Source organism: Vipera ursinii (assembly GCF_947247035.1).
Source record: "Vipera ursinii genome assembly, chromosome: 2".
Taxonomy (NCBI): Eukaryota; Metazoa; Chordata; class Lepidosauria; order Squamata; family Viperidae; genus Vipera; species Vipera ursinii.
Genome location: NC_139513.1, coordinates 83,098,820 through 83,120,021, shown reverse-complemented (window position 1 = coordinate 83,120,021; position 21,202 = coordinate 83,098,820). Strand labels below are relative to the sequence as shown.

At 44.5% G+C, this 21,202-nt stretch overlaps 1 protein-coding gene across 1 annotated transcript in view; it reads right to left on the bottom strand.

The window, feature by feature from the left end:
• The window catches only part of MGAT4B (alpha-1,3-mannosyl-glycoprotein 4-beta-N-acetylglucosaminyltransferase B), a 112,755-nt gene extending 93,083 nt beyond the window's left edge, over positions 1-19,672 (bottom strand). The window contains exon 1 of the mRNA XM_083350899.1: positions 18,014-19,672. Coding sequence (XP_083207025.1) covers positions 18,014-18,110 — 97 coding nt within the window. The 5' untranslated portion in view covers positions 18,111-19,672. The remainder of the gene's footprint in view (positions 1-18,013) is intronic.
• Between the last annotated feature and the right edge of the window lie 1,530 nt (positions 19,673-21,202).

Sequence of the window (21,202 nt, the reverse complement as noted above, 5' to 3'; positions counted from 1 at the left end):
AATTGTGGTCATAGGTTGAGGACTACGTGTATCATCAAGAATCTGAGATTGATCTGAAATACTTGGGTCATTAGGCTAAAATTTCCAGTGTAACTGACTTAAAGCAATGATGCTAAATAATAATAATGAAAGAGACTTTATCAGTACTTCTGTTGCCAGGTTATAATCTGGAGATAACAGTCTTTGTGCAATCAGAGATTTCCACAAAGCTTAAATTCAGCTGTGTGATAGTAGCAAGATTCTGAACTTGAGCTACTTTTGTGAAATGGGAACAAGTAGCTGCTTAGCCTTGTGGATCCAGCTGTGGCTCCCCAGAGCCCCAGCCTTGACATCAAGCCTTATTCTCCTGCTATTTGCAACCTTATCCGACTTCTTAAAGAGTCAGGCTATCTGAATTATATTTTTCTGAACTATATATCTATAGTTCATACAAAAGTGAAATGCATTTTTCTAAATCTGAAGTCCTTTCTGTGTCATTCCAACTGCAGTTTATCCAAAGACAATTGTATAGTTGAAAAGCTGTGTGAATGCATGAACCACCTAAGTCCATGTATAACCTACATTTGATGTTTGAATTTTCTTCCTTTTTTGCTTTCTCAGTTCTTTTTGTTGTTGTTGTTAGTTGCGAAGTCGTGTCCGACCCATCGCGACCCTATGGACAATGTTCCTCCAGGCCTTCCTGTCCTCTACCATCTTCTGGAGTCAATTTAAGCTCACGCCTACTGCTTCAGTGACTCCATCCAGCCACCTCATTCTCTGTCGTCCCCTTCTTCTCTTGCCCTCAATCTTTCCCAGCATTAGGCTCTTCTCCAGTGAGTCCTTCCTTCTCATTAGATGGCCAAAGTATTTGAGTTTCAACTTCAGGATCTGGCCTTCTAAAGAGCAGTCAGGGTTGATCTCCTCTAGGACTGACCGGTTTGATCGCCTTGCAGTCGCTTATTTGTTTATAATGACTGCGTTTCTATAATAGTACATGAACATTATTATTTCCATATGATGAACAGACAACTAACACATTGATAAAACTTCTGGTGTTATAATACTTAGAACCATCACTCCAAGTACAGGTAGTCCTCACTTAATGACCAGAATTGGGATGGAAAATTTCATTGTTGAGTAGTATTGTTGTGAAGTGAGACAGCATGTGCCTGCGACAGGCTTATGACCTCATTTCCACTTTAGTCCTTAAGTGAGTCACAGCAGATTGTAAAACAAGACATCATAGGACTGTGACTAGCAATTATATTGCTGCCTTCTCTGCTTGTCAGAAGCCAGCTGTGGAGGAGTGTCCTTTGAAGGATACCACAACTGTCATAAATACATGCAAGTTGCCAAGCTCCCAAATTGCAATCTCATAACCACAAGGATGCTTCCAATAATTTTAAGTGCAAGAACCAGTGGCCTTTTTTTCGCTGCCATCATAACTGTGAACAGTCATTAAACGAAGAGTCATAAGTTGAGGACTATCTGTATAACTGTACCTAAACACACATATAACATTTTCCAAAGTGCTGCTGCCAAAATAAAAAAGTCCAATTCCAGCTTGCTACCAAGTCAACTAGCAGCAGTGGGTAGTTGGTAATTTTGAAAAATGTTCTTGGAAGTATAGACGACTGCCAATTCAGTACAAGCCAGAAGTTGGAAAAAAAAGCAAATGCAATGTTATGCTATAACAACAGAAATATTATTTCAAAATTGCTAGAAGGAATAATTCCATTTTATTCTGCTTTGGTCAGATTCCACTTCAAGTACTGTGTCCAAACCTGGGCATCACATTAAAAGAAATGTTCAGAGAAATTGGAACAGCTACCAAAATAGCAATAACAATGATTGGAAAACTAGGAACTAAGTCTTAGAAAGAGATTGAAGGCATTATGTTTAGCCTTAAGACAAGATGACTAAAGAAGGATATATTAGCACTCTTCAAGTACCTGAGAGGATCTCATATGGAACAGAAGATCTATTTTATCTTGCTTTTTTTGTATGCAGGATATGGAATATTGGATTTAAGTTACAGGAAGCAGATTCTCACTTAATGTTAGAAAATACTTCCTAACAGAAGGAACTATTCAACTATGGAAACCAATTACCCAGGTGGACTTCCTTTTACTGAATATATTTAAGTGGAGCTAAGCAGCTATCTGGGCTGCTATAATGTGAATTCCTGAACTCAATAAGGAGTTGAATACAATGACTCTTTTCAACTTATGAATCTGTGATCAAGTAATTATCTCTCACCCAAACCATTATCACGTGTAAAAAGGCATTCAGGGAATCTATACCATGACTTTAAAATTATGCATATATAGATTTCAATATTAGCTTATCATTCAATAGCTCCCTGATTAATACCTGCTTCTGCTAGAGAAAATGGAGTTAGAGAAACACCACTGTTGTTAGTTTGTTCTATTTTTTTCTGACCACTTTCCCCTCCTATAACTTTTGCAGATAAGGAATCTCAATGAGGTTAGTAAAATGACACATTCATATTAAATATTAGAATTTTAAACAGATCAACATTGTTTCTGTTCATATCAGAATTGTGATATGGTTATTATTCGGGTTCAACCAGCCTAGGGACAGAAGAGACAATGAATTGGGTCGGGGGGGGGGGACTATTAATGCAGTGTTAGGATAGTAAGAAATTTAATTCATTCAGTAGATATTCCCGTCAGTGATTATAGACTACAGAAAATCGCATTACAAAGGCAACATTGATTGAAAAAGTTAAGTGCAATTAAGCAAGCACTAACAATAAATCTAACTTTACTGCAGAAGAGGAAATAATACCTCTGTTACTTAATCTGTGACTCAAGAAACACAAAAAACCATGAGCAACAGAGAATGCCCTTAAACAAAAGTTACCGAAATGAAATGTGAAAATAAATAGGTCTCAGTTATTAACCTGTTCCATATTTAAGATATAAGGTGACAAATGAGGAGAGAATGACATCATCACTTTGCAGGAGATTTTGTCTTCAGGTTAGTTCTTTAAAAAGGTAAAGGTAAAGGTTCCCCCGCACATGCGTGCTAGTCGTTTACAACTCTAGGGGCCGGTGCTCATCTCCGTTTCAAAGCCGAAGAGCCAGCGCTTGTCCAAGGACATCTCTGTGGTCATGTGGCCGGCATGACTAGATGCCAAAGGCGCACGGAACGCTGTTACCTTCCCACCGGAGTGGTCCCTATTTTTCTACTTGCATTTTTACGTGCTTTCGAACTGCTAGGTTGGCAGAAGCTGGGACGAGTAACAGGCGCTCACTCTGCTACGCGGCACTCAGGATTCGACCCACCAAACTGCCAACCTTCTGACAGACAAGCTCAGCGTCCTAACCCACTGAGCCACCGTGTCCCTTCTGTCCCAAATTAAGAAAACACAAAATGGCTATTCCCATAACTTATTAGGAATTACATAACATGCCACAGGCACCAATATACCAACAAACACTTTTTTTCATCTTCAAAGTACCTTAAAGAATGACAGATTTTCAAGGGACCAGAACATCTCATAATCTGCTTTCATAATTATACAAAATGCCTCTGGATGATACCAGATCAGATATTCCTAGGAAATAAAAAGAGCAGACAGCTGCAGGTCAGTGCCCCACTTTAAAGTGGCCTCATAGATCCAGTTACCATGGCTTGGTGAGGAGGGAATATGGGCTTGTCCTGACAGAAGGCAGGCGTATTGCAACTTGGTAAGGAAAATTAGGGCACAAGTAGTGAAGTATACATGGACCACAGGGAGAATTAGGAAAGCTTGTGGAACTACCTAACTGAGGAGAGAGCGCAGATGTTGTTCCTGGAGATGAAAGAAAAAACGGGAAGAAATGATCATGACTGAAAGAGAAAAAAAGAAATAGGAAGTGGATCTTATCAAAAGAGGAACAAAGAAATGAGTGACAAGGGGAAGTGGATCAAAACATATAGGGAACGGTTGCTGGAATTGGGTATGTGTAGTTTAATGAAGAGAAGGGTGAGGGGTGACATGATAGCAGTGTTCCAATATCTCAGGGGCTGCCCCAAAGAAGAGGGAGTCAAGCTATTCTCCAAAGCACCTGAAAGCAGGACAAGAAGCAACGGATGGAAACTAGTCAAGGAGAGAAGCAACCTAGAACTAAGGAGAAATTTTCTGACAGTTAGAACAATTAACCAGTGGAACAACCTGCCTCCAGAAGCGGTGAATGCTCCAACACTGGAGGTTTTTAAGAAGAGACTGGACAGCCATTTGCCTGAAATGGTATAGGGTTTCCTGCCTGAGCAGGGGGTTGGACTAGATGACCTCCAAGGTCCCTTCCAACTTTATTATTATTATTATTATTATTATTATTATTATTATTATTATTATTATTATTATTGGTGCTTTGACAGATCTGGAGGGGCTGAGCAAATAAAAGCAATTCATTCAAAGGAGCATGATTGTGCTTTGGGATTTTTACTCCAGTTCTTTTTGACATTCAGGTTTTTGGGCGGTTTTGTTTGCCTTTTTGTGTAGAGATACCTTGTCCTTTCCCAATCATTTTATTTTCTACCGTAATAGTAATTTGGCAATACATTCATTATATCTTCCCCAAAACAAAATATTCCATGTTTCCAAAAAGGATCAGTTCCCTATTGTATATTAAGTGAGGCATAATTCTGCCCATTTTTGTTTTACCATATTAGATAAATGGGTACATTTATTCTGTATAATAAATTGTCTACTGAAAAACAAACACAGCTGACTGACATTCATAATAAATGTTTAACAGTTAACAGCAGTAATAAAGGTGTAAGTAAGCAGAGGGATACAATGTGTTTGAACTGGTACTAATTCTGATAAATGATTTGCTGGGTATTTTTCAGAAGCCATGGCAGAGAGTTACTCTTTTGTGTGAAAAGGTTGCTACCATAGAATTGTGTGCTTCAAGAGTTTAATTGTTACCTGACCACTGCAGTATTTTCCCAATTCTAGATCATCATTCAGACCTGTCAGTACAGGCAGCTGCCTAGCTAAAGTCAGGGATGCCTGATAGCCCATTAAATGGCTTCAGTCCAGTTCCTAATGAACAAGTTTCAACCGTGGGCATCATCATGCTGCTTCATTTTGACACCTGATGCACAAAAATTGTCAGTGACTCATAATTTTTTTCCTGTAAGGCAACATAGCTCTGGCAATTTTTAGATATTAAAAGTAATTGTAACTCTGTGCTGCTAAACTAAAATTGGAATCTAGCTAATTTTCTTTTAAATATTTCATCACATTTTTTTCCTCTCTAGGTACTTCATGATGGGCACATTTATTTATTTACCATATCTGTATAATAGCCCATCACACGTGAAAATGACTGGATAGCATACAAAACTTAATTAAGCAATAAATACATAAAACAATCACAATTTTAAAAAATAACTATAAAAAGGCACACAAAACAAGAGACGAATGATATCAACCACAGTAAGAGAGCCAACGCAAAATCTGCCTGGGCCTATGGGAGCCCCAGGCCTGATAACATAGCCCGTCTTGAAGGACTCGCAGAATGTTGAAAAGAATGGAACTAATCTCACCTGGATGGGGGGGAGGATGTAGAACAGGGGTGTCAAACTGCCGGCCCATGGGCCGGACGCATCACGTGGAAGCCATGCCCACCCCATTGCCAGCAATGGCAAAACCGTCCCAATACGTTGTGCGACGTCACTTGACATCATGAGTTTGACAGGTCTGATGTAGAAGGTTCCAGAAATCAGGTACTATGACAGAGAAGGACCACTTCCTGGGACCTGTTCAAATGTAACACCCTGGTAGATGGGACCCGCAACATGCCTTTCCTGCCAGACCTAATGGGGCAGACAGATGTAATTGGGGAGTGGTGGTCCTTCAGATAACCAACCCCCTGCCATGAAGGGCTTTAAAAGTCAAATAGCAATAGCCCTTAAAGCAGACATGTCAAACACAAGGCCCGGGGCCCGGATACGGCCCACGAAGTGGTTTCATGTGGCCCGCGAAGCCATCCTGGAAACAGTAAGGGAATGGCCCCCGCTGCCTTGGCCCTGGCCCAGGCTGGCCAGGAACCAATGTACAATTTCGTGGTGGTCATCTATGCTGAAATACATTCAGTCTTAGCTCCACAAGGCCATCTGGAAACAGCGAGGGACTGACCCATGCCGTATCGGCACTGCCCCCTTGGCGCATGCTGGGGAGGTATCACCCTTTGTGAGGAATGAAGAAATGCACCATCGCCTGGAAGTGGCCAGCACATGGCCCTGCCTACTTCGGGCAGGCTAGGGGTTGGGCAGCATTGTGCTTCTCTTCAGATTCATGCCACCCGGCTCAGCCTCTCGGCACTGTGAGTAGAGCACCCTGCTACCTGCCAAAACCGGGCAGGCTAGGGGCTGGGCAGCATTGCGCAGGTAACATCGACTCTCATGCTGCTCATGGCATCCCCTCCCATAGAGCCCACCAAGCCGGATTTGTGAAGTAGGTGAGGGCCATGTGCTGGCCATTTCCAGGCGATGGTGCCTTTCTTCATTCCTCACAAAGGATGACACTTCCCCAGCTGTGTTTCTTGCCTGTTTTTCTCCCTCTCTCATCTCAAATATTTTCCCACCACTCTGTTCTTTGGAAGGAAGGAAGGAGAGGGAAGGTCTGAGGGAAGTCCTACCCTAGTCCTGCCCTGCTGCCCTTTCACCATCCCCTTGCCCCCTCCTCCTGGTCTATCCTGGGGGGTCTCCCTATTGCTAAGGAAGCTTTGGATACAAAGCCAGGTCTCCTCACATGGAGAGGGAATGGGCCTCCCTCTTGATTTTGCCATACCCATCATAAGCAACCTGGCTAAGGAGACCAAGCACAGCAGCAGCAGCCCTGAGGAGGAGGTAAATGCAGCTGGGCACCCCCTTGGGGAAGTGGGGCTGGGCTTAGTGCAGTGGGTGCTTGAGGGCTGGGCTAGGCATTTGACCTCTGCACCACCGTCCAGCCCCCCCCCATGGCCTGAGAGGAACAGTGAGGCTCCTCTGGTGGACCATGCCTTGGCACTTCCCTGGTCCCATCTCCTTCTGCCAGAGACCCTCAGATCTGTCCCACTCCTGCCCAGGCCCCCATAGGCACCCTTGACAGAAATGATGTAGAGCTGGCCGTGCCCACCCAGTAAGCCATACGCACTCCAGCCACGCCCACCCAGTAGGCCACACCCACCCTGGCCACACCCAGCCGGCCCCCCGAGGGCAACGGCAATGCTGATGCGGCCCTCAATGAAATTGAGTTTGACACCCCTGCCTTAGAGTTATATATTGTTCCATAGTGCTTTACAGCACTCTTTAAGCGGTTTACAGAGCCAACATATTGCCCCCAACAATCTGGGTCATTTTTCTGACCACAGAAAGATGGAAGGCTGAGTCAACCTTGAGCCCCGTCAGGATGGAACTCCAGGCTGTGGGCAGAGTTAGCCTGTAACACTGCATTCTAATCACTGTGCCACCAAGGCTCCTTGAAGCACACCGGCAAATAATAGAGCTTGTGGAACAGAGATGTAATGTGTGCTGTTCTACAGTCATATACAGTATAATTACCTACATTGTTGCATTTTGCACTAGCTCAGGGGTGTCAAACTCAATTTCATTGAGGGCCACATCAGCATTGCGGTTGCCCTCAAGGGGCCGGGTGGGTATGGCCAGGGTGGGCGTGGCCTACTGGGTAGGCGTGGCTAGAGTGCGTATGACCTATGCATCAAGGGTGCCTATGGGGGCCTGGGCAGGAGTGGGACAGATCTGAGGGTCTCTGGCAGAAGGAGGGTCTCTGGGCCAGGGCCAAGGCACTGGGGGCCGTTCCCTCACTGTTTCCAGGATGGCTTTGTGGGCCACATGAAACCACTTCGTGGGCCTTTTGTTTGACATGTATGCACTAGCTGAAACTTCCAGATACTCTTCAAGGACAGCCTCATTTAGAACACATTACAGAAATCCAAATACGAAGTGACTTAGAGACATGAGTTACAGTGAGCAGAGCACCCTGATCTAAGAATGGGCACAAGTGCCACACAACACAAACTTGTGCAAAGGCCATCTCAATCAGAACTGCTACCTGCTCTTTGATCAGGAGTCGTGAGCCTAGGAGGAACCCAAATTGCACACACAGCACTGCTACCCCATCCAGCACAAAAGATGGTATAGTCCAATAACCAGAAGGCCCCAAAATCCAAAGTCACTCAGTCTTGCCAGAATTCATCTGAAACCTCTTGTTCCCCAACCAGAACCTAACAGCCTCCAGGCACCATAAGATTTTTGCAGCATTGCTTAATTTGCCAAGAGCAAGGATGTATAAGTGAGGATCATCAGCATACAGATAATGCTTCAACCCATGGTGGTGAGGGATGAACAATCTCATGTAGATGCTGAATAGGAGAGGGGAGGGGAGAGTACCGAGCCCTGCAGCATCCCACAGAGCGGGGCTTGAGGGCGGGGTCTCTCCTCCCCAACCACCACTGACTAGAATTGGCCCTGGAAGAAGGCTGGGAACCAGCACAACACAGTGCCACCCACCCTGATCCTGAGGCAATCCTGAAGTAGATGGTATCAAAAGCCACAGAGAAGTCAAGTAAGGCAAGGCTAGATGCACTACCTTCATCCCACATTTACCAGAGATCATCCAAAACTGCAGCCAATGCCATTTCTGTTCCATATTGGGACCTGAAGCCCAAATGAAAGGGATCCAGATAATCTGTTTCATCCAACGTCCTCTGAAGTTGCTGTGAAACTGCCTTTTCAATCCCCTTCCTCCAAAAGGGGGTTAGATACTGGATGGAAATTGTCTAGTGTAGTGGGGTCCAGTGATGGCTTCTTGAGGGGGGGGTAAAAAGGAAGCCTCCTTAAGAGGCAAAGGAACAATCCCCTCATTCAAGGAAGCATTAACCATTGCTAGAATCCATTCATAGGATTCCCCCCAACCCCCAAGGCTGCTTTTACCAATGACGAGGGGCATGGATCTTAAACTGTAAGTGGCTGAGCTCACAGCCCTAAGAATCCTGTCCAATTTCTCCAGTCCAGCTGTTCAAACTAATCCCAGATAACAGGGCAAGACTCCTCCCTAAGCATCTCCACAAGACCTGCAAGCAAGCCAGTGTCCAAACTGAGAACAAATCTGAGCACTTTTAGTAACAGATGCTGGGGAAAAAAATTCCACATGCCCCTGCAAAAGATTATTTCAGCCATCTTTACCCAAGTCACCTGAAATAGGTCCATGGGAGTAATTAGAAAAAAACTATTGCAGTTTGGTGGGCCTCAGGAGATGGGCCTTCTCCATCCTAGGGTGCACCCTATAGAACAGTGATGGCGAACCTTTTAGAGTCCGAGTGCCCAAACTGAAACCCAAAACCCACTTATTTATCGCTGGGTGCCAGGTGGGTGTGGCCCACTGGATGGGTGTGGCTGTGGTGGCCAGGGAAGATTGGGTGGATGTGGCCAAGGTGGGTGTGGTCACCTCAATGTTGCTCGTGGGGAGGGACACCTGTGGGGGGGCAGGGTTAGTGGAGCTCCAGGAGGTCTCTGGCAGCTGGGGCAGTAGGCAGGAGACTCATCCTGTGGGCTGAGGCGAGGCTGGGTGGGGGTGCCATTGCCATGGGGCAAGGAAAGGGCTGGGACAGCTGCTGCCTGACATCATTGGCTCCCGCACACAGAGGCCAGCGAGCGCATGGGGGCCAACGGTGTCCATCAGTAGCCACAGCCTGCTGGCCCCTCGACAGGTGCACTCTGGGGCTCCGCAGCCTGTCGCCAGCAGTTCAAAGAAGCCGCCTCTGAGATGAATGGTCAGCCAACAGCTGAGGTGATACAGTGGGTTGTGGCTGGGAAAAGCATGCGAGGACAGGAGGGATGGGATGGGATGGGGGGAGGGAAACCAGCCGTACTGGGATGCATTCAGCCATGTGGGACCTCGGCAAATTAGCAAGCGGCTGGTTGAAGAGGGACAGTTGCCACCTCCAGGGCATGATGCGGGTACCCACAGAGAGAGCTCTGAGTACCGCCTCTGGCACCCGTGCCATAGGTTCACCACCACTGCTATAGAACATTGTTCCCCCCGCTCCCCAAAATCAGGTTAGCTCCATCCCTGTTATTATTTCAGAAGTCTCTCAAGATCTGTTTGAGTCACCATGCCTGGAGGCCCCAGGGAGTTGGAGAAGTTCTTAGATGGCTCCATTGTGTTTAATCTTTTACTCTCTCTCTATGTGGTTTATATACAGTATTTAAAATTTTCAGGTTTTCTTATTTTTAATAATGATTTTTTATATATTTATAATGATTGTTTTCAAGGGACACGGTGGCTCAGTGGGTTAGGACGCTGAGCTTGTCGATCAGAAGATTGGCAGTTTGGCGGGTCGAATCCCGAGTGCTGTGTAGCAGAGTGAGTGCCTGTTACTCGTCCCAGCTTCTGCCAACCTAGCAGTTCGAAAGCACGCAAAAATGCAAGTAGAAAAATAGGGACCACTACAGGTGGGAAGGTAACAGTGTTCCGTGCGCCTTTGGCGTCTAGTCATGCCGGCCACATGACCACGGAGACATCCTCGGACAAGCGCTGGCTCTTCGGCTTTGAAATGGAGATGAGCACCGGCCCCTAGAGTTGGAAACAACTAGCACACATGTGCGGGGGAACCTTTACCTTTACCTTAATGATGGTTTTCACATTTTGTTGCTTTTATTGATTATTGTATGCTGTGTTGTTTTCTTTGAGATGGCAGGCCATATAAATGTGATAAATAAGTTTTTTTTAAATGCCAACTATAATGTGACACCACAGGGCAGCCTCTTCCAACCTGATTATCCTTGCCTGATGGGAGTTGTCGCCTATCACATCTGACAAGGCATTCAAGAAGACTGCCCTCTAGGACACTGAACAGCGATAGAAACAAATGATGAAGATAGTTTGAGCTGTTCTTATGCCACACCTGAATTGCTTTCCTGCATTAGGAAACCCCTTATGTAAATATTTTAACTCTTTAGAAGTTGTGCTTCTGAAGAGGGTGGTGGAGTTAAGTGTTCAATGTAGAGCCAAAATAACAACATCAGAACATAAGCCATATTTCTATAAAACTTTGCTATTGTTACAAAAATGAAATGAAAAGATTATTCAGCTTCTTCTTCAGTTGGGACTAGTAGAGTTTATTTTTGCTACTTTTCCTACATTTCCTCAGCCTCTTACAATCCCCTTTTTCTTATGCTCCATGCTCACAGTCTATAACTATGAGAAATAAATTATATAAAACTTACAGGCCATATTTTCAGCAACACACTGAATCGCAAACCAGCTAACAGACCAGGCTTGAATTTCATATTGAACTGCATCAGAAAGGAAAATCTGCAGCATTACAGATACTATTATAGTAAAGACCTCTTTCACAGACCAACAGAAGAAACAGGGCAATTATGCTTCCTGTCACCTGCTCCAAATGCTTTCTTGCCAATTGCCCAAACAATGAAAAATTAAGTCTTCTCTGGAAACTCCCACAACATCTCTAACTGCACAAGCAACAGAATACACACCAGGCTTGTTGGAGTTTTTAAGTACATAAAAACTGAATTACAACTCCTTTAACAATAGTAATGTCCAAAGTTACCTATTTTCTATCTTGTTCCATGCTGGTTACCCTGTGTCCTGCCTATAAATATCAGCCCAATTTTTTTCCTGATGGACTACCTCTAGTCTACAGTATTTAATTCCCAGTCTTAACTAAGTCTCTACGATCCGTAATTCAGGCAACGAGTACACCACAGTCTCACCCATATCTCTGACTTGTGACTCTTCTGTAAGCTTTAGTTACAAGCTAGAGTTATTGATTATTTCAGCAGTTCTCATTTCCGTGATGCTTCAATTACTGGAATTTTTTTTTAGAAAAAAAATCCTTCCTGATAAAACTATTGTCAAAGTCTATCAGCACATAATATGCAAACTCTAACACTTCATTCCAAGTTCCAAAAATGTTAACTAGTAGATATACAAATATTAAAATATAAAGGTGATAAAGGAATAAAATGCATTATCTCTTTCAGCTTTTATATCTTATGTCAAGATTCTTATAATGCCAAACTTGCCTCTTCCTCCTCCTCCTAAATATTGCAAAATAGTGGGAAGTATCTCAGCTAATTTTAGCTTGTCACTACCATACGTCTAGGCATGCTCAATATTTTTTTTTTCTTAGATACAACTTCCTGTGATGATTGTTTTGAACTATTTAATATGCAGCGATTAGCAGAACTCAAATTCAAATTCCCACTCAAGTCATCCTGGGGGTCAGCTTGCCGTCACATCAGTGGCCATTGTACCATGGCCACCAACCATTTCATGAGGTAAAGAATGCATGATGTAATCCTTTATATGCTCCCAAGGATGGCAACCTCTACCTGCCTTTCCTGCTCTCTCGGTTTTCCAGTCTGTGCCAGTTCAAGCGCTTCTTTCTAGCTTCTCTGCTTCATTTCATTGTAAGCAAATTGCCTCACTTCAAGTAGCTACTGTGCAGGAATACCCCCTCTCTCCAGGCACTGGTCCCTGCCTTCTAGTCATTAAGCAAACAGAAAAAAACCCCACTTTTACCAGTGGTAGAAAGTTTTTGGCAAGTTCATTCATAAAATAGTGAAACTAGGGACCTGTTTTTTTTTAATAAAGTAAAATCACAACAGTTCTCCTACGTTCTTCATCTAGCTGAAGTCACCCTTCTATCCTAAAGTAATGTATGTAATTTCTTTCTGTTTTTTAACCAGCTAAGAAGGTGTAAAAAAAAAATGCAGGGGAATCCACTAATTACAAACTGTCACACAGTCCAAAGGACACATCATGCTGCGGCCAAAGTGGATGAAAGGACTTTTTTAATCTGAGGTTTTTTTTTCATATGGCTTATAATAACCCAGGGACCAATCAGCTTAAGGTTGCAGTGTGGAAAACCCTTCTCTCATAAAGTTAGCTGGGTAACTTGTGGCCCATTCACTAGCTTTCAGCCTACCTACTTTACTTACCCAACCTTGTTTCTTACAAGAACATTTAGAGGGCAAAAGTCCTGTATAAGACAGTTTAAGTTGCTAGAGAAAAGGTGAGTATGACTATAACAAACAAATAACTAAATAAACCATTCAGCATTTACCTAAAGTATATAGTCTCCTGTTATTTGAAAACAACGTGCATATTTTTCTTAAGACTTGAAAAAAAGCGAAAGATTTACAACTCTAAATAACAAATGGAGAAAAATACTAGAACTCCCCATCTTACAACATGAACTGATATTAAACAGCAAGAATAAACTGTAAGAAGATTGTTTTCCTTTCACTGCCATTCGTATTACTTAAGCGGCATTTCTGACTTAAATAGAGAATTACATGTCATTCATTGGCTTTTACAACCATTACAAATACAGGCAGAAGTCAATTTTCTCCAGTGTTTAAAATAACAGGGGAACAAAGAAGGGCACATACGATGTTTTCAAGAAGGCCTAGATAGCAATAGACAGAAATTTCTCTGCTGGTATCGCTCTCCAAATCTGTTTATTTAAAGCTCTGTAGGGAGAAGGTTTTAATGGGATTTATACCACAGCTGAAAGAACCTTTTAGTTGATGAGTAATGCAAGAGAAGCAAGGAAGGGCATCCCCAGCCCAAACCCATTATGCAGAGCTACAAAGACACATTGTTTAAATGGTTAGGGGGGAGTAAAATAGCCTCCAGACAGATGGATGATATGGCCCTAATGACTTCTAAAATGTAGAAACTAGCAGCCAACATAGAGGCACTAAGTTAATAAAGAAGCTAAGCAGTAGGCAAAGCACAATATCCATTAGCCTTGCCAGAACGAAACCCATTGACAAGAAGGACTACTCCTTAAGTAGTTTGACTGAGGCTAGGTTTAGCAACAGCCTCCAGACCTAACCCTCAGAACGGCCATATTAACATTCATTAAAAAGAAGGTTTGTTTTGTAGTAGCACAGTAACAGCACAACGCTCAATAAAAAGGCAAAGCTAGAGGAAATCACTGGATGGGTTCAACAACACATTAAAACATGTGAAAACCAAGAAACCACATCATTATTCTCTACTGTATTGAGTTAAACCATTCTGCATATTTCTTAGGTTGGTGCAAAGCGATGACATCCTAAAATCTGTTCTGCCCCCCTCCCCCCATCTAGTTCTTATCCTGTTGTATCTGTAGAGAATCCCTGCCAAATTCTGTGGTCCTGATTTGCAGGTGCAAAAGTTATTGCTTGTTGTTTTTACAAAGTGATTGTTGTTGTTTTTTGTTCTTTCAGCTTTGCTCCAATCATCCTAGTCACCAGACCACAGGTGTGACATTATATATTTTACAAACCTTGAAGCTATAGTAGGATAATGTCAGTTTTCAGTGGAAAATCTAATGGATGAAATAATAACTGAAGATGAATACAATAGTCTGCACACCAGAGGGAACAAGTTCCTAACGTATGATTATGTACCATGGTAAACTGGAAGTTTAAGACCTTAAAGTGATGGACAAATTTAGCTTATACAACAGTCCTTTACCTAGTATAAACATTGCCAGGGTAGCAATGAAAAACAGATTATTATCTGCTTTTGTATATTAATGCTACTTGAGAAGAGGGGCAGCAGGTATAACAAGTTAAACTGGGACATTTCAAGATGAAAATCATCCCTAAAACCCCTATTGAAGATCTTCAAGTGAAAGAGACTAAAGAAAATTACAACACAATACTGCTGGAAAATGTAAGATGAAACATAAGAAGCAGGGTCAACTTTGCATGGGTAAAAGATGTATTGCACTTTCAGATTGAAAGGTTAAAAAGTATTTTTAAATGCAAGGAGGTGCATGTATAGCATCTGTCTGAATCTGCTTCAGCCAAACACACCTTTTTCCTAGAATCGGCTCTGAAAAATAGCCATGAAGTCACAGAAAAAGAGGGAGGTGATAAGGAGTTCAGATAGATGTACCATGAAACACCTTTCTGCCTTCAAAGGCAAAGAACTTCACAACTCTAGTACAGGTAGTCCTCAACCTACAACCATTCAACTGCTCAAAGTTACAATGGTACTGAAAAAAGTGACTTGCAACTGGTCCTTACAGCTTTGCAGGAACCCTGTGGCCAAGTGATCAGAATGCCACAAGCATTTGGCAACCAGCATGTATTTACAATGCTTGTAGCATCTTGCAGCATCATTTGTGACCTCCCCAGCCAACATCTGACCAGCAAAGTTAATGGGGTAAGCCAGATTCACTTGAGGATTGGGTAATTTACTTAACAACCACAATGATTTGCTTAACAACCGTGGCAAACAAGCTCATAAAACTGAGTGAGACTTACCTAACAACTGCTGTGGTCGTTAAGTGGACGGCTATCCTGTATGTACACATGTATGGTGCATTGCTTTTATATAAATATATGTTGTACAGTATTGATTTGGGTATTAGATTCATATTATTCCCTTTTACATTTAATAGCAACAATTACTGTACCTGAAGGAAGTGTAAAAAAAACCCTCTCTTTTCTTGAGTTGATAGAATTTATACCAGTTCTGAGACAGCCTAGGTATCTGTTATTTTGAAACACATTGCTTCCTAAAGGCAAATTTGTCCTTCAACTCTATACAGGCTTTTCCAACAACTCTCTTTCATGGTAAAGATAAAGGTAAAGGTTCCCCCGCACATGCGTGCTAGTCGTTTCCGACTCTAGGGGCCGGTGCTCCTCTCCGTTTCAAAGCCGAAGAGCCAGTGCTTGTCTGAGGACGTCTCCGTTCTCATGTGACCGGCATGGCTAGATGCCAAAGGCGCACGGAACGCTGTTACCTTCCCACCGTAGTGGTCCCTATTTTTCTACTTGCATTTTTACGTGCTTTCGAACTGCTAGGTTGGCAGAAGCTGGGATGAGTAACAGGCGCTCACTCTGCTACGCGGCACTCGGGATTCGACCCGCCAAACTGCCGACCATCTGATCGACAAGCTCAGCATCCTAACCCACTGAGCCACCGCGTCCCTTCTAGATGAAGATACATGTAGCTATTTAACTGAGGGTGTCTGTGATGTAACATGCATATGTGCTTGCCAAATTCAATAAGACAATAAAGCTTTATAATCAGCTTAATATTTCATACAGAATATTAAAAATATTGATATTCATGTAAATATCAAGAATGTTGATAGGAAAACTGATAAAAAATATATTTCAGGTATGCCATTTTAATTTTCTGAGCTAAAAAACCTACTGAAAAATTATAGCTTCATAATTCTAAGAAAAAGCTTGCATTTGTTTCTCTAGATAGAATGTCCCCTAGGTTATTATTTATCATTTAGTATTTAGATGACTCTCCTGAAATAAAAACGTTACAGTCGCATTATAAAACTTACTGTCCCAGGATGTGTTAAAAGTCACATAAAAGGGCAATATTACAAAGTCCATTAATTCATTTCAGAGCTGGCAGATACAATAATCTCAAGATATTGGTGCAAATCTACTGTCAATGTATTTTGATAGTTAACTGATATTTGTTTTAAAAAGCCTTGTGAGTTAATGTAGTTAACAGGGTTAATTACAGGGTTGGTTGTTGTTGTTGTTGTGTGACAATATTGTAGTGCAAAGAACAATAGCACGGCATCCATCCAAAGAATTTATGGTGAGTTTATACTGGCACAGTAGCATGGGTGTCTAACATAGCTGTGCTGGCAGTAGATATTAATGCTAAATATATGTAATCCAGGACCATTATATGGAACAGGGGCAGTCTCTGTTCTTCATGTTCCTTTATTTCAGTTTAAAAAGTGCAATGTGTTGAGTAGCCCTAAGAATAATAAACAAGTAATAATCAGAGAACCTATTTTTTATACTTTCCTAACTTAGTCAACAGAAGCATCAGTTTTCCTATACATGAATCTTAGAATAAAACTCCTGAATTATCATTTAACACATTTACAATTTCAAAAACTATGCGCAATTTATTAACACACTTCAGGCATGGTATCTTCTTATGTCTGCCTTCCTCCATGGGCCATTGCCACTAATTTTCATTTTCTTTTTATCGCTACAAGGAGACTCACAATTCCAACCGATGAACACCATTTCTCACAAAATATTTAAAATACATATAAACAACAGGGGCAGATCTTTTAAAAAGCATATTCTATACAGTCATAGTAAGAAAAACAAAGGGGGAAAAGAGAATCAAGAGCAGCAGATAAATGTTCTAGTCCTGTAAACTAACAGCATAGGACCCAACCGAGGGACTTGCTTTGTTCACGCACATTTCCAATGCTTCAAAGACCAGGGACACCAGGAACAGAAAGGAAGAATCAGGCATTTGGCCTGACCAAACTTGGGTAAAATCAAAAGGTGCAACCTAATAGGCATCCTGTATAAACTGCATAAGACTTGTATATGCTTTCCTAGAGAAATATCGAACACAAAAATGGATACTGCCAACAACAAGAAATGTGGAGGGATGTGGAAGAAAGGGAGACAGCCAACTAACTACCTGTTCCAGGGAGGGAAGTGTAAATTTCTTTACGTTTTCTACCCATAGCTTGCAAACGAAGGAGAAACTCCTGAAAGGCGAGGGCGAAGGTCACCGATCATCTTGCTCTCGCACCGCGAAAATGCACCGTGGGCTCTCATCACAGATTAAAAGGGAGTATCTCCCGGTCACGTTTTGGGTCCCACGAAGAAAAACCCCCAAACGGGACGGATGTGGAAAGAAGAGCCCTTTGCAAAAAAGGGAGAAGCAGGAGGGGAGACGGTGCGCTCCAGGCTCGGGGGGGGGGGGGTGTTCGGGTTCAACTGACGAACTCGGAATGGGCGGTGGGGTGTATTCCGAGATAAGGTTCAAGTTCCGGTTAAGGGTGTCTCCCTCAACCGGCGGGAGAAGGAGGGGACCCAGGCAGCAGGTTTCGGGCTCTCTTAGGCTGGGATGTTGTTCTGGCTTTCTCTCCGGATGGGAGTGAGGGGGTTCTCTGCCCTCGGTCGGGCCAGGCGCAGTGCGCAAGGCGGGAGCGCTCCTCCCTCCCTTCCTTCCTCGCGAGCCCCCTTTCCTTACCTTTGTGCCCGCCGAAGGCCCCGTACCACGAAAGCGAGAAGAGCGCGCAAAGGCAGCCGAGCAGCAGGGTGAGGAAGGTGCCATTGCGGAGCCTCATGTCCTCCGTCTCCTCGGCGATGGCTGTGGCTGGAGAGGCCGCATGTCCCGGGCTCTTCGAGGCGGCCTCAGTCTCCCGGGCCCCGGTGAGGAGCGAAGGCGGCGGCAGGGGCTGCCAGTGCCCAGGCGGGCGAGCGGGAGGGACTCACCGCCGCCCCCGCCTCCTCCTCCTCCTCCTCCTTCTTCTGCGCCTCCGCCCGCTGCCCTCATGCACTGGCCGCGCCCCACCGGGCCGCCGGCTTTAGCGGGCAGCAAAGGCTCCTCTCCCGCTGCTTTGATTTTGCTCGGGCCTGGAGCAGACAGAGAGGGCTGCTGTGCCGCCGCCGCCGCCAAGAAAAGGAAGGGAAGGGGCGGAGGTGGTACCATCCTGTTAAAGGAGCCGCGCGCCCGCGCGCTTTTCGTCAGGCAGCCCGAGCGCTGCCCACAGCGGCAGACGCGTGCAAGCCATCGCCGGCGCACCGGCTACATTTGCTCTGTGGGGCTGAGGTAGCGTTAGCGAGCGGGTGCTGGCGACGGACTTGAGGAAGGCAACGAGACGGACGAAACGGTCGCTGGACAACAAATCCCATATTCAAGCAAAGAACGGGTCGACTGAGCAGGACTGGAGGTGTGTGTGTGTGGGGGGGGGGCGGCGCTCCTTAAGATGGACGGAATGAATTTTTGCCTCGCCGGGGACCGTCGGGGACCAGGAGCTACGTTTGAAACGACAGCACAATCCTGGTTCACCCATACCTACGAATCACTTGGTTTTCGCAATACAGGTGGTGACTTAAAACTTGTGAATGGAACTTCACTGCCACAAAAAGGACTTGCCGAACTTTGGAATTGTCTCAAATGCCCCGGTTTTCCAAAGATAAAAAGTTCACGGTTTCCGATTCCAGATGTCAAAAATCAAATCAAACTAATGCCTAAGCCACTTCTCAGCAAGGAGCACAGGCTGGAAGCCTATTCACGGTGCTGAGTTGAAACATTTCAGATAGCTTTTCCCATCACATTTCAGCCAGCCTAGCCGTCCATCCTGGTGTCTTCAGCATGCTGGCTAGGGAATTATGAGATCTGAAATCTAATCAGGAAATCATCAGATTAGGGGAGTTTCGTTTAGATATCCATATTTCAAATTTATGAATGGGATCAGTTCAGGGCAGAACATAAGACTGAATCTGGAAATTGGGGGGAAAATGATCTTACTGTATTTGGATTCTAGACTGAATTAAAATAAAACTAAAAAAACTGCAAAAGATAGCAGAGTTTAGTAACAAGGATCCCACAACAGGAGAAGGTATGGTGGGAAAGCTCATGTTTGGATAGGAATTTTTGAAAAAGTAAATATTACAATATAAAAGCAATGTGTGTGTGTGGGGGGGGGAGACAGCAGAAGTACCCAGTTTGGCTATGTCAGGAAAGAATCAATAAAGACCTGAAACAAAAAGAATGAGCACAGGAGGTGAAAGGGCAAAGAAAAATACACAGTAGGACTGTACAAAGCTTCAGAGGGTGCTTTGCTTTAATTAAGGTTTGTGTAAAGTATCTGTAATGTACTGGCCCTTTATATGCTGTAAGTGTTTGATTATGTTGTACTGCTTGCTAATTGCTTAGTTCAGGGGTAGGCAACCTCGGCTCTTTTATGACTCATGGACTTCAACTCCCAGAATTCTGGGAGTTGAAGTCCATGAGTCATAAAAGAGCCGAGGTTGCCTACTCCTGGCTTAGTTCAATTGCTAAGTGTTCATGTGTATGTTGTAATGGTTGCTGGGGCCGGCCTAGACTGGTTGTCTCCAGCCAGCTAAGTAGGTCTTTGGGTGGGTAACCACTGCTTTAAACCTACTGGTCGCCGCCTATCGGCTAACCATATAAATAGCTGCACAGCAGCTCCTTTGTTGCTTTTATTATGTTCTGACCTTCAATAAAGCCTGTTGCTGTTTTGAACCTTCCGTCTTGCTCAATGCCTGCAAAGAACCAGCTACACAACACTGGTGACAAAGGTAGGATATGCTGCTTCATTGTAAGAGCCTGAAGTCACTAGGGAGTGAGACCAACACAAAGCCTGGTAGGGAATAGTGTTCCCCCCGCATCTTGGTCTGCCTAGCAAGCCATGCTGGAGATCACCCCACCCTGAGGATCCATCTCAAGGCCTACACAGAAGCCAGCAGCACGAGGCAATGCAGGACATGAGCTGTGAAGACTATGCACCATGGCGAAGATCAGAAAGCTCGAGGAATTCAACGTGATGCACCCAGAGAGATGGTTGTCCTACATTTCCCACATAGAGAACTACCTGTGTGCAAATTAGCAAAAATGGGCTGAAGGCCGCGACCCTCCTCTGTGTGTGCGGCCCAGCTACCTTTGATATCGCCGAGAACTTGGTTGCCCCAGCGCTACTAGAAACTGTCACGTATGCTGACCTCAAGAAGAAACTGCATGACCATTTTGAGCCTAAGCTATCAGTGATATTGTGGAGGCACGCCTTCGAACAACGCGAACAACAATCCGGCGAATTGGCAACACAATTCATCACAGCGCTTTGTCAAGCATCGCAACTCTGCAATTTCTCTGACCTAGAGGAGCGACTAAGAAACTGCTTAGTCTGTGGACTCAGGAACAGACAGCTCCAACAAAACTCTTTGCGAAGGAGACTCTCTCACTTCAAGAGGCCTTAAAGCAGGCATGTCCAAAGTCCGGCCCGCGGGCCATTTGCGGCCCGCGGGGCGGTTCAATCCGGCCCTCTAACAGCCCTCCCTGCTCTGTGCAAATGCGGCCCTCCCTTCTGATTGAGGGCGGCAAGCAGAAGACTGTCTGCCGCAGGAGGGCGGTGAGAGGGCCGCATCCTGACATCACTGCCCAAACTTGGAAGACGAGCGGCGCAGGTGCGGGGCGGGCCTGGCGGGACTCACTGCCCTACTACAAGTGCATCAAGTTCGCGCTCTCGGCATCCTCCGTCTCCTTTCCCGGAGGTAAAGCTAACAACTGCGGCTGCTTGCTGCTGCTCCTCCTCCTGCCGTATTGACTCTCTGCTACCCATTCCGAGAGGGGAGGTTTGGGGAGGTGCGCGCTGGGGAAAAGGCCGGGAGAGAAGGGGGTCCAGGCTGGGGGGGA